Genomic DNA, 10,967 nt, shown 5'->3' with positions numbered 1-10,967 from the left:
CCGAAGCAGCGGCACTACTCTGCTACACGCTCCCGGAAGTTCTGCCTCGCGCCCCGGAAGCAATTCCTCAGGCCGCGGGCGTGCTCCGCCTCGCGTTTGGTGTGAGACGTAGAACTGAGCGACCGAAGCCACGAACGAGGTGAGGTGGGGGCACAGCGGCGCGGGGACCCGAACGCTAAGAGGGTGATGGAGTCGGGTTACGCGCTTATTTTCCTCCCTGGACTTCCCCGAACCCTTGGATCCGCTCCCCACCCCGCCTCCTCCAGCCCCCGCTCGACTCGGGCTGGCGGCTAGGCCCACACTCCCTTAACCCTCGAACCCCGCAGATGCCGGTGGCCGTGGGGCCCTACGGACAGTCCCAGCCGAGCTGCTTCGACCGCGTGAAGATGGGCTTTGTGATGGGCTGCGCAGTGGGCATGGCGGCTGGGGCGCTCTTCGGCACCTTTTCCTGTCTCAGGTGAGGGGCGAGGGCGGTGATCTATTGGCGGAACTACCGGACCTTTTCGTCCCGCGCCACTTGGCCTGCAGCCTGGATAGAACCTACTTCGTTTCAGTTCCCTCGCTTTTAATGAGGGAGACTGATTTCCTATCCACCTTCAGTCTGGATGGAAAGGTTGGAAGCCTTGGCGCTAGAGAATATGAGCTCTCACTCAAACTGAAAGTCTCTTTACTCCTTCTGTAACCTTAAGCAAATTGGAGTCTGGGTTACCTAAGTGTAGAATGAGGTCAGTAACATCTACTTCATGGAGTTGTAAGGATCAAATCAGAGCACACTTCGCACAGAATGTAGCACATATTAAGTGCTCAATAAATGGTTGTTACTACTGTTGCTGCCGTTATTTCTAGTTCTGCAGTGAAACTTATTGAGAGCAATTTTACTGTACTGGAAACAGGATATAGATACGAAGCAGATAAACTCTACACCCTGAATGTCATTTTCACATGTAATAGAGACTATTATTTCCATTTTTCCACATTGTAAATTACCATTTACTGAGCACTGTTCTAAATGTTGAATGTGTTATCAACAATCCTATGAACCTTTTGATCCCCATCTTACAGTTGACATAGCCTGTAAATTGCAGAGCTGGGACATAAACACGTCTGACCCCACAATCATTGCTTTAATGCCAGGAAACCCTCAGAGTCAAATGTCTTTATATATACCAGAAAAAAAACTAGTTTCTCTAGGTACTTTGCCTCAGCTGCCTCCCCAAAACCGAAGTCTGGTCATTATACTATTCATCAGAAAAGCCCCAGAGACCAAGATGCATGCTTTTTTTGCTAGTCATTACCCATCTCAGGTGGAAAGAGATAACGTCCTGCCAGACTTCAAGAGGGCTTGATTTACTACTCAAGTAATTTGGGAAAGGGCAGTTAATGCCATTTCTTGTATTTTTTGTTCCTGGTTTGCCGCATCTTGGTTTCCTCTTCTCTTAGGATTGGAATGCGGGGCCGGGAGCTGATGGGCGGCATCGGGAAAACCATGATGCAGAGTGGAGGCACCTTTGGCACATTCATGGCCATTGGGATGGGCATCCGATGTTAATCAGGGCAATGGTTGTCCACTACAGCTACTCCTTCCCATCAGTGCCAGCTCATGTACTATAATAAAAGAAATCTTTGAGTAGTGAGTGTTTTTTCTTCTGACTTGCCTATATTCAGCTTAGAGCTTCTAAGGTGGGCCAATGAGTAGGTTGCAGGTTTTTCAAATCCTGTTAATCCAAAATTACAAAAATTTTCCATACATGAACTGTCCATAGATTCTAGTAAACTCTTGTTATTCAGCCTCGTAAGGTTGATGTTACTGTCACCATTTTAAAGGTTAAAAACTAAGTCCAGATTTCCTCAAGGTCACACTGCAAAAGGTAGTGTTAACCTAAGTCTCATTTCCAAAGCTATGTTCATTCAAAAATTATCCTTCGGGGGGCGCCTGGGTGGCGCAGTCGGTTAAGCGTCCGACTTCAGCCAGGTCACGATCTCGCGGTCTGTGAGTTCGAGCCCCGCATCGGGCTCTGGGCTGATGGCTCGGAGCCTGGAGCCTGTTTCCGATTCTGTGTCTCCCTCTCTCTCTGCACCTCCCCCATTCATGCTCTGTCTCTCTCTGTCCCAAAAATAAATAAACGTTGAAAAAAAAAATTAAAAAACAAAACAAAACAAAACAAAAATTATCCTTCGGGGCACCTGGGTGGCTCAGTCTGAGTGTCCCAACTTCAGCTCAGGTCATGATCTCACAGCTTGTGAGTTCGAGCCCCGCGTTGGGCTCTGTGCTGACAGCTCAGAGCCTGGAGCTTGCTTCGGATTCTGTGTCTCCCTCTCTGCCCCTAACCCACTTGCATTCTGTCTCTGTCTCTCTCAAAAATAAACCTTAAAAAAAAAAAATTGTCCTTCAAGGTTTGACTTAATCAGGAAAAGAATAAATCATCCATAGGGAAACAAACTCAAACTATCAGACATTTCTGTAGCTTAACAGCACAAAATTCACATAATTTCCTAACCAGCCATCTGTGAGGATATCAATTGTATAACACTGACCCCTGCCCCCAACACTGGGAATTGGTTTCATAAGATACGTTCCTTGTAATAAGGCCAAGTGTCCTTCACCTACTCCTGCCACACAACCCTTGACAAACTGTGCTTTAAAACCGCACTGACCCTTGGGGCACCTGAGCGGCTCAGTCGGTTAAATGTCTTGATCTCAAGTTCAAATCCTGCATTGGGCTCAACTCTGAACATGGAACCTACTTTAAAAAAGAATCATTACCCCTCAACGAAAACGGTAATGTTATGACAAATTATTTTGGGAATATTTGGGTGTCCTAAGGACACTCCTGCAGCTGCAACCAAGACACTACACTAACCAGGGTAACTATAGCAGCTAGATTTCCCAGAGTGGGATGCGGTCTCAGGAATGGATTACCTGAAGGATCTCACTTAAATTCATTTGACTATTTTCTGTCCCTCACACTATTCCAATTACTTGTACATTTCCCTTAACATCGTTTACAACATCTCATTCTGCAGCAGTGGGCAAATTTTTGCCACCTCTATCACCTATGAGGTTAATTAAATGCCTAAGTTGGCCCAGCTCCCAGAAAGGAATGATAGAACAAACCTGATAGGACATGAATCTAGAATAGAAAATTATGAAGATACTAGATTTCAAAAGCACATTGACAGAAGTCTGCCCCAAGGAACAGTGCTGCCTAGAGTTGAAAAATAATTGAATCTTGAAAATTTCCTTTGGGTTAAGTAACTGAAGCAATTAAGGGAAGAAATTCTAAGTATCCATCAAAAGGACTGGTAGAAAATCATACCTCCAAACTGATTACTTGGATATCCAACTAAACCTATTAAAACTTGGGCCTTAACACTAACGAATCAATATAGTAGAAAGAAATAAGCAGGTGAAGAAATTGGTACTGGAAAGTAATCATTCCATTTGGGGCAATAACTCAAAGGTTCAAGGTAGATAAACTTGAAACAGAGTTCAGAATATAATGGTGATGGCTCATTCCAAGTTCAAATTCCTTTATAAAGTAACATGCAGTTAAACCGGGAAATCACTTAAATCTGTTTGAACTTACACCATTTTGTTCAGTGTTTAAATACAGAAACATTTCTCACAAAGACGCCCAGACACAAGAAAGAATTAAGACTACCCAGGTTTAAGGTATGGGCAGATTTGTTTGGTTTTCTTGATGGAAAATCCCTAGAGTTTTGATGCATTACCCTAATGAAGTACAGTGCTAAGATGGAGATACGGAGGAATGTAGAGACAACTTCAGGACAACAGTTTCCCCAGACTCTGCACACTATTTTCCCAAAGAAGCAAGTCTTCATTAACTACCAAAAGTCAAAGGAACTAGTATGCTATTTTGAAGTTTCTATGACTTTAAAACATTTCAAAAATGAAGATTTCTTGTGGCCTTTTTAAGAGAATTTTATTTGAGTGGTTCTTACAAAGGTTGTTGCAATATGAAAGTCATTTGTTTGATAGAAATATCAAGCTGTCTTGTCAAACACACTGAAGTAACCCAAAAATATATTTCAGAGCTCACAGAGCTTAAAAAGAGCAAAGATTATATGCAACCAGACAAAACCTATTTCTGCATTTCCTATTTCTTGCTCAGACTGCTTTGCTTACCAGACTGCCACTAAACATTTTGAGGAAATGCAGGGATCATTTTGTTTGGAATCTTAAGACACACCAGAACACATAATATTTACAAAGAAACTTTTACAGATACATTAAATTGAAAAGATACCATCTGGAAATGTAATCTTGAAATCTCCTTTTCTTGCCAATTGATCATGATGCAAGATGAGATGTTAATCATACAGCCCTTTAGCTGTCTTGAATTCCCATACACTAAAAGTGTACTCCAGAAACCTCTGCCAAACCATTAGCCAAATATCAACATTAGTGAAACGTGAAATGTAACTGCTGTGTAAAAAGTTAGGCTTCTGAAACATTAAAAACATAATTACATCCCTGTCTGCCTTTTTACATTAAGCACATTTGTTCCCCCCTAGAGCTATTCCTATAGATCCTTAATGTAATTTTCTACATGTACATTTAAAAGGCAGAACAAGAGAACAGCTTTGTATACAGTGGGATTTGCTAGTTAGGGATAATGAGCACACTGCATTCCTGTTAACATTTTTATTTTTTCAAGGTAACAGGAATTGTATACAAATGACAGTAGACCCTTGCCAATTTATTTTTATCTAAATAAAAGATAACTCAAGATGAATTCTCAAGAAAGAAAAAAAGCTATGTACATAAGGGACTATATCTTCCTTCATCGTCTACTTGGAACCAGTAGTTGCGTTGCTGTCATAGAATCAGGGAAGAGGTTGTGATAAGTTGGAAGAGGTACATATGCTGCTGTTATCATTTTACCTGTTGAAAGAAACAGATAGGGTTTAAGCATGTTCACTTAAATTACATCCTTCATAATAATCAAGCAGAAAAAAACACATCAAACTCACCAGCAAACCACCTGCCATGCAATGCATTGACAGCAGCAATGGCTGCAGCAATTGATGGGCACTTCACATACACATTGCCCTGAAAGACAACAAAAAAGGTTAAGGGCACGTAGGAAATAACATGAATTTGAATAGGTTTACTCAAGTTGCCTGTAAAAATAACTAACTGCTCTTCAACCAAATAATTGTTTCATTACCTAGTATGTACACCTAGAGTTGCACTGAAATCATTTTATCCTCCAAAAGACTTGTTCTACACTTTTTCTCTATCATTTCAAAGCAATTAAACAATGAATCAAGAGGCCAGGATTTCATGGCAAGCTTTCAACACTAACCAGCAACACAGCTATAAAATGGCCTAGTCTACTCTTCAATTATTACAAATACACCCTTCTTTTGAAGGGTATATATTTAGTATGTTAAAGTTTCTTTCAGAATTAAACAAAAACTTAAGACTGGGAATATGCCCCGAGTATATGTGAAGGCTAAGTCACAAAATATTAACAACATCTTATATTTATTAAGATCAAAATACCGGAGGCACTTAAAGGGCAGATTAAACTTCTCTTGCTCTAGGGAATAAAAAAAAAAATACCTGAGCTGAATTTTTGTCAACGTAAATATGAATAACTCCTCCATGTTTATTACATTCTTCAATCACATCATCCTTAATCTCTGTATCCCATCCAACTTCTTCTTCTCTGTAAGAAATTATTAAGCTCTATCAGACACCAACCTTGTAAAATGTTACATATGTAGGCTCACCTGTATAAAAATATTTGAAATATGAATTCTTTTATTTAAAAATCATCTTTAGCAGTGTAGTACACTGGAGGAAACAAAAACCAAGATATAAAGAACTGTTTGAAACAAAGCTTATGAATTTAACTCTATCTTTTACATTATTTATTGCTATATATCAATTTATACTTATACCAAATATATACCAAAAATAGATATACTTATTACCAAATGTCTATAATCATTTCACAGATAAAGCCAAAATAAAGAATTTGATGTTACCAAAAGAACACAAGAATGAAGGGCTCCTTCTATGGTAAACCATGATTATAAACAATGCAAACAGCATGATACAAATTACTATTGTATAAAACAATGCTTCATAAAATATGGTTATTAAAGCAATTGAACAGGATATCTACATTTACCTTGGAGTGTATTATAAATGATTTATAAAACAAACAAGAGTTTGGACTGATAAATGGAATTCTAATCATTACCTAGGCATTAGGAAAGAGAAATTCCCTTTTTCTATTTCCCCGCCCCAAGATCAAGAGTCACATGCTCTACCAACTGAGCCACCAAGGCACCTCAGGAAAGAGAAATTCCTAATTTCCAGCCTGCACTTATCTTTAGGAAGAAAATTTTTGAAGATCCTCTTCTCCTATGTAAGATTAAAATTTCAAAACCAGTAACTGATAAGAGTAAACTAGCAATAGAAATAAACACAAATACACATATGAACAACCAAAAAAAAGTACAAACAGACCGATAAATACAAAGAACAAAACAGTGATTGACAGAGGTGAGCAGGGTCCGGGGATGGGTAAAACAGATGAAGGGGAGTGGGAAGTACAGGTTTTCAGTTATGGAATAAGTCAACAGGGACGAAAAGTACAGGATAGGAAATATAGTCAATGGTACTGTAATAGAAGTGTATGTTGACAGATCTACACCTTTGGTGAACATAAGGTACAGAGCTGAAGAACAACTATCTTATGAGCCTGTAACTAATGTAACACATTATGTATAAACTACAATTAAAAAATAAACACTGATACAAAATATCATATAAAATTACTTAGATGTAATTGGAAAATAAAACCTACATACCTTTCAATTCAATTCCAATCTTACAAACCCACCCAAAGGAATTAGCAATATAAAAGTTAGCATTAAAATACCCCAAAAGGATCAAAATCGTTACATTATTTCAACTATGAAATATACTGAAACATCATAAAAGTTAACTTAGGAAAACGGAATATTGGGGCGCCTTGGAGGCTCAGTTGGTTAAACATCTGACTCTTGGTTTTGGCTTAAGTCATGATCTTGCACTTTATGGTTTTGAGCCCCATGTCGGGCTCTGCGCCTACAGCAAGAAGCCTGCTTGGGATTTTCTTTCTCCTCTCTCTGCCCCTCTCCTGTGTACGCACTGTTTGGTCTCTCAAAATAAAAACTTTTTTTAAAAGCTGAATACTAAACATTTCACAGTACAGCTGACCACCGAACAACATAGGTTTGAACTGCATGGGTCCACTTATACATGAATTTTTCTGAGAAAATACAATACAGTACTATAAATGTAGTTTCTCTTTCTTAGGCTTTTCTTTTCTTTAGCTTATTGTAAGAATGCACTATATAAGACTTATACAAAACATGTGTTATCAACTTTGGGTTACTATAAGGCTTTTAGTCAACATTAGGCTGTTAGTAAACTTTTGGCAGATTCAGAAGTTACACCTGGATTTCGACTGTGCGGGCAGTTATCAGTGCCTTCTAATCCTTGCAACTGTTGAGTTGTCAATTGTATATACCATTTTCAACTTGACCAAAGTATATTACTTACGTTTGAGGGTTAAACATGTTAGAGAGTTGAAAACACTGTGTTGCAAGAGGCTGGACAGAGGCAGCTGCAGCTAAAGCTGAAGCTAAAAAAAAACAAAAAAACAAAAAAACAAAAAAAAAAAAAAAAAAAGAGAGAGAGAGAAATAAATTAGTTTCTTGGAAAATGCATGAGAATATCCCTAATGAATAAAACAAAACCAAGAAACACCAACTTTGAAACTAGGATAGTCAGTCACTTCACTAATTTACTTAATAATACTATCAAAGTATGGAACAGTACTCAATTTGAGTTGCCAGAATCGGGGGCAACCTAACATTTGAAATACCCAATCTTGAGTTGGAAAATTTTTTATTTTTAGAACGGAAACCTTAGGTGTAATCAAGATCCGTTCACTTAGATGAATATCCATAGAAACCAATCCAGAAAGGTAAAGGATAAAACAGATTGATTCTGTAGAACTGCTGGAGTTTATTCCCCAAGCAGGGGATGATGAAAATGCAGCCTTTAAAATGCCAAATAAATCTATACCCTTTTGTATTCCTTAGGTTTCTGCCCATAATAGTTATATATTTCCTTTCAAATAAAACATTATAAAAGGATTGTTTAAAAATAAGAGGCACAAAACAATCCAACCATTTAAAATCTAATATCCCAGAAATATAAACCCTATTACCAAATCAAATGAGGGTTTTAGTAGGCTCCATGCCCAATGTGGGGCTTAAACTCACAACTCTTAGCTCAAGGCCAGAGATCAAGAGTCGTACAACTTCACCAACTGAGCCACCCAGTCACCCCTCAAATGAGAATTTTTTAATGATTAGATCTGTTATAGCACAATAAACACTAAAAGTAGCATATTATCTATAATATTCACTATTAAAAATGAAAAACTACTGGACACTAATATCCAGGAAGAACATTTAAAACTCACACTGGTTTGAAGTTTCAAGTGAGCACTGTCAAGACAGGTGCCCCATTGCTTTTATGATATTCACAAACATTACCAGTAGCTGTTACAGAACTCACCGTAATCATTATATTTGACCAAATTTCATTCCAATATATAACAACAAACAAAGCTAAGGATAAAACAGCGCATTAGAAATTAGGGTAATTAAAACGAACAATCACCTGAGAAGTATGAGAAATTATTTCACTGAATAGAACTTAGGGCCATGCATGAAATGCATCATTAAAGATTATTATTTTTGATAATTACAAGTGCTCTTTGCTCCTTTATTACTTATTTTTCTTTCAAGAAGCTTCATATTAAAATAAATAAGCTAAAACAGCTCACAAATGTCAAACTCTATTCAGAAAAGTTACAGATGTAACCATGCTTATGTGACAATGAAGATAGAAATGAGGCCCACTGTGTACCTGTACCATAAACAAATGGAAGTACTCTTGGAAATAAACACTATGTCATTTAAAAAACTGAAGAGTACTTTGTTTTCCATTTTCTCAAATGAAGTATATTATGAATACTGAAAAATATTTAGAAAATATATGATAGAAACATTCCAGCTCAATCTAGATGAATGCAAACACAATGAATTCAGCATAGAAATCTAATAGAAAAATTTACTAGTTCTACTTTTTAAAATCTGTACACTCCTGAAACCAATACTGCACTGTATATTAAATAATATTTAAATTTAAAAATAGTAATAAAATCTGTTAAAAAAAAAAAAGGGTGAGTGCAAATGTCTCACTTGCTGGAAAAGAATTAAAATATACATTTAATTCCTATCAAGGAACATGGTAGACCTTTTTCCATAAAGAATCATTCTCCAAAATAACTCATAAATACAACCTATGAAAGATGGATACCGATTTTGCTCAGAAGTGAAATGCTCTAACAAATAGAGATTTACTTGGTAATCGAAACAAGAAAAAATACCCTACTTTAGAAATAATTTCAGCTCTTTGAAATATGCATGCAATTTAGTTCTGGATAATTGTCTCATTGCTTGGCACTATTAATACAAATCATTAACATTAGAGTCCTTGACCTTATGTTAAGTTCAGACTCCTTAAAGATTTGTGTACTGAAACAATAAATTGTTTTCCAACTTTTAATTATACAAAACTAGTAACAGGAACACAAAGATAAGCATATAAGGCTAAAAATAATTCTAAGCAGACTAAAGCAAAAAATACAGACATTTTCATTTTCTTTATCCATGGAATTGTAATGATTCGGATTAGCCCAACTGAAATACACATTAAACAGATGGGAATTTTATGTCATTCTCTAAAAACTGAATCCAAAATACAAAATGTAACAAATGATATATTAAATATAAACAAACTATGTCTGGCTACTACATTAACATCTATTTAAAAGACAAATAAAAAGCTCAACTCACCTTCAGTCTGTTGAGAAAGTCTTGTTTGCAAATCTATAACAAAAGAGAATTCTACAGCTCAGTGCAGGAACAATGAAGAGCCTCAACTAACAGGGTAAATGTCAGGAAAGTATTAATAAAAGAGGACTACAGTAGCAGGGTTTATCAAAATAAACTTATAGTAAAACCTGGCAGCCAAACCTCCTTCCCCATTCCTCATTGACAAGGCTTTGGGGCCTTTTTCTTTCCTCCTATGCTGGGAAACTTACTTATGCCTCTTTCTTCCTACTCCTACTACTCTACCAAATCTCCAATGAATTCCACTATACTACTCTTCATATGGGAATAATGGGAAATGGGGAAAGGGAAGCACACCAGTCAGAAAATACATGAAAACCCTGATCTTGAGAATTCAATTCCAAGTACTTGGGATATTTAGCCCAGAAGGTGACAGTTTAATTATGTCTGGTTTTCTGGCTTAGTCTGCAAACTTAATGAAGCAGGAATAAATTCTAACCAAGTTTACTATCATCTATGAAATACAAGACAAATTTAATCATCTAGTCACTATTAAAAATAAACAGAATGGGGATTTTTACCAGTGTATTTTCTCATATAATCATTAAATTCTCCATTGGAAGGCAAGTTATTAGAAAGCTGCTAGACAGTAAATCTAATCTAAATAACAAAGAAAATGGCATTGTGTTGTAAAGCTATCTTGAAGCTTAAAAGTTTTAATACACAACATAAGAACTGTTCAGATACAGCAACCTAATTTTCATTAACATGTGATTCAATTGCAACACTTCATCTGGGTTTCTTGCTGAGTACAGAAAAACTTAAAAATGGACAAAAATGGGTGGGTGGGGGGGGGGGTTGGGAGGCTCAGTCGGTTAAGCATCTGACTTTTGGATTCAGCTCAGATCATGATCCTGTGGTTTCAGGAGTTCAAGCCCCCAATTAGCCTCTGAACTGGCAGCAGGGAACCTGCTTGGGATTCTCTCTCTATGCCCCTCCCCACTCGCACTCTC

General features: G+C 37.4%; 2 protein-coding genes across 11 annotated transcripts in view; one reads left to right on the top strand and one right to left on the bottom strand.

Moving 5' to 3' along the window:
- Nucleotides 1-19: 19 nt before the first annotated feature.
- Nucleotides 20-1,634, top strand: ROMO1 (reactive oxygen species modulator 1). Its single transcript, XM_045444819.1, has 3 exons — nt 20-139; nt 327-457; nt 1,441-1,634. Exons 2-3 carry the CDS (start codon nt 327-329, stop codon nt 1,547-1,549), a joined length of 240 nt encoding a protein of 79 aa, XP_045300775.1. The 5' UTR covers nt 20-139; the 3' UTR covers nt 1,550-1,634.
- Nucleotides 1,635-3,927: 2,293 nt separating this feature from the next.
- Nucleotides 3,928-10,967, bottom strand: part of RBM39 (RNA binding motif protein 39) — a 30,664-nt gene continuing 23,624 nt past the window's right edge. For 7 of the 10 annotated variants that reach the window (XM_045444781.1, XM_045444779.1, XM_045444783.1 and 4 more), the window contains 5 exons: nt 9,958-10,008; nt 7,586-7,667; nt 5,591-5,696; nt 4,996-5,074; nt 3,928-4,906 (listed from right to left, as the gene is read on the bottom strand). In XM_045444781.1, the coding sequence (XP_045300737.1) occupies nt 4,806-4,906; nt 4,996-5,074; nt 5,591-5,696; nt 7,586-7,667; nt 9,958-10,008 (419 nt within the window). In that variant the 3' untranslated portion in view covers nt 3,928-4,805. The remainder of the gene's footprint in view (nt 4,907-4,995; nt 5,075-5,590; nt 5,697-7,585; nt 7,668-9,957; nt 10,009-10,967) is intronic. The other 3 variants (XM_045444782.1, XM_045444780.1, XM_045444784.1) reach the window with 1 other exon arrangement.

This window comes from Leopardus geoffroyi, chromosome A3 (assembly GCF_018350155.1).
Source record: "Leopardus geoffroyi isolate Oge1 chromosome A3, O.geoffroyi_Oge1_pat1.0, whole genome shotgun sequence".
Classification (NCBI taxonomy): Eukaryota; Metazoa; Chordata; class Mammalia; order Carnivora; family Felidae; genus Leopardus; species Leopardus geoffroyi.
This window is presented reverse-complemented; position numbering and strand designations above follow the sequence as displayed.

Excerpts from the sequence above, each read along its gene's own strand:
- ROMO1 (XM_045444819.1), top strand. The coding sequence starts at position 327 with ATGCCGGTGGCCGTGGGGCCCTACGGACAGTCCCAGCCGAGCTGCTTC. Across the intron at positions 458-1,440 it reads GGCACCTTTTCCTGTCTCAG|GATTGGAATGCGGGGCCGGG; the intron begins GTGAGGGGCGAG and ends CTCTTCTCTTAG.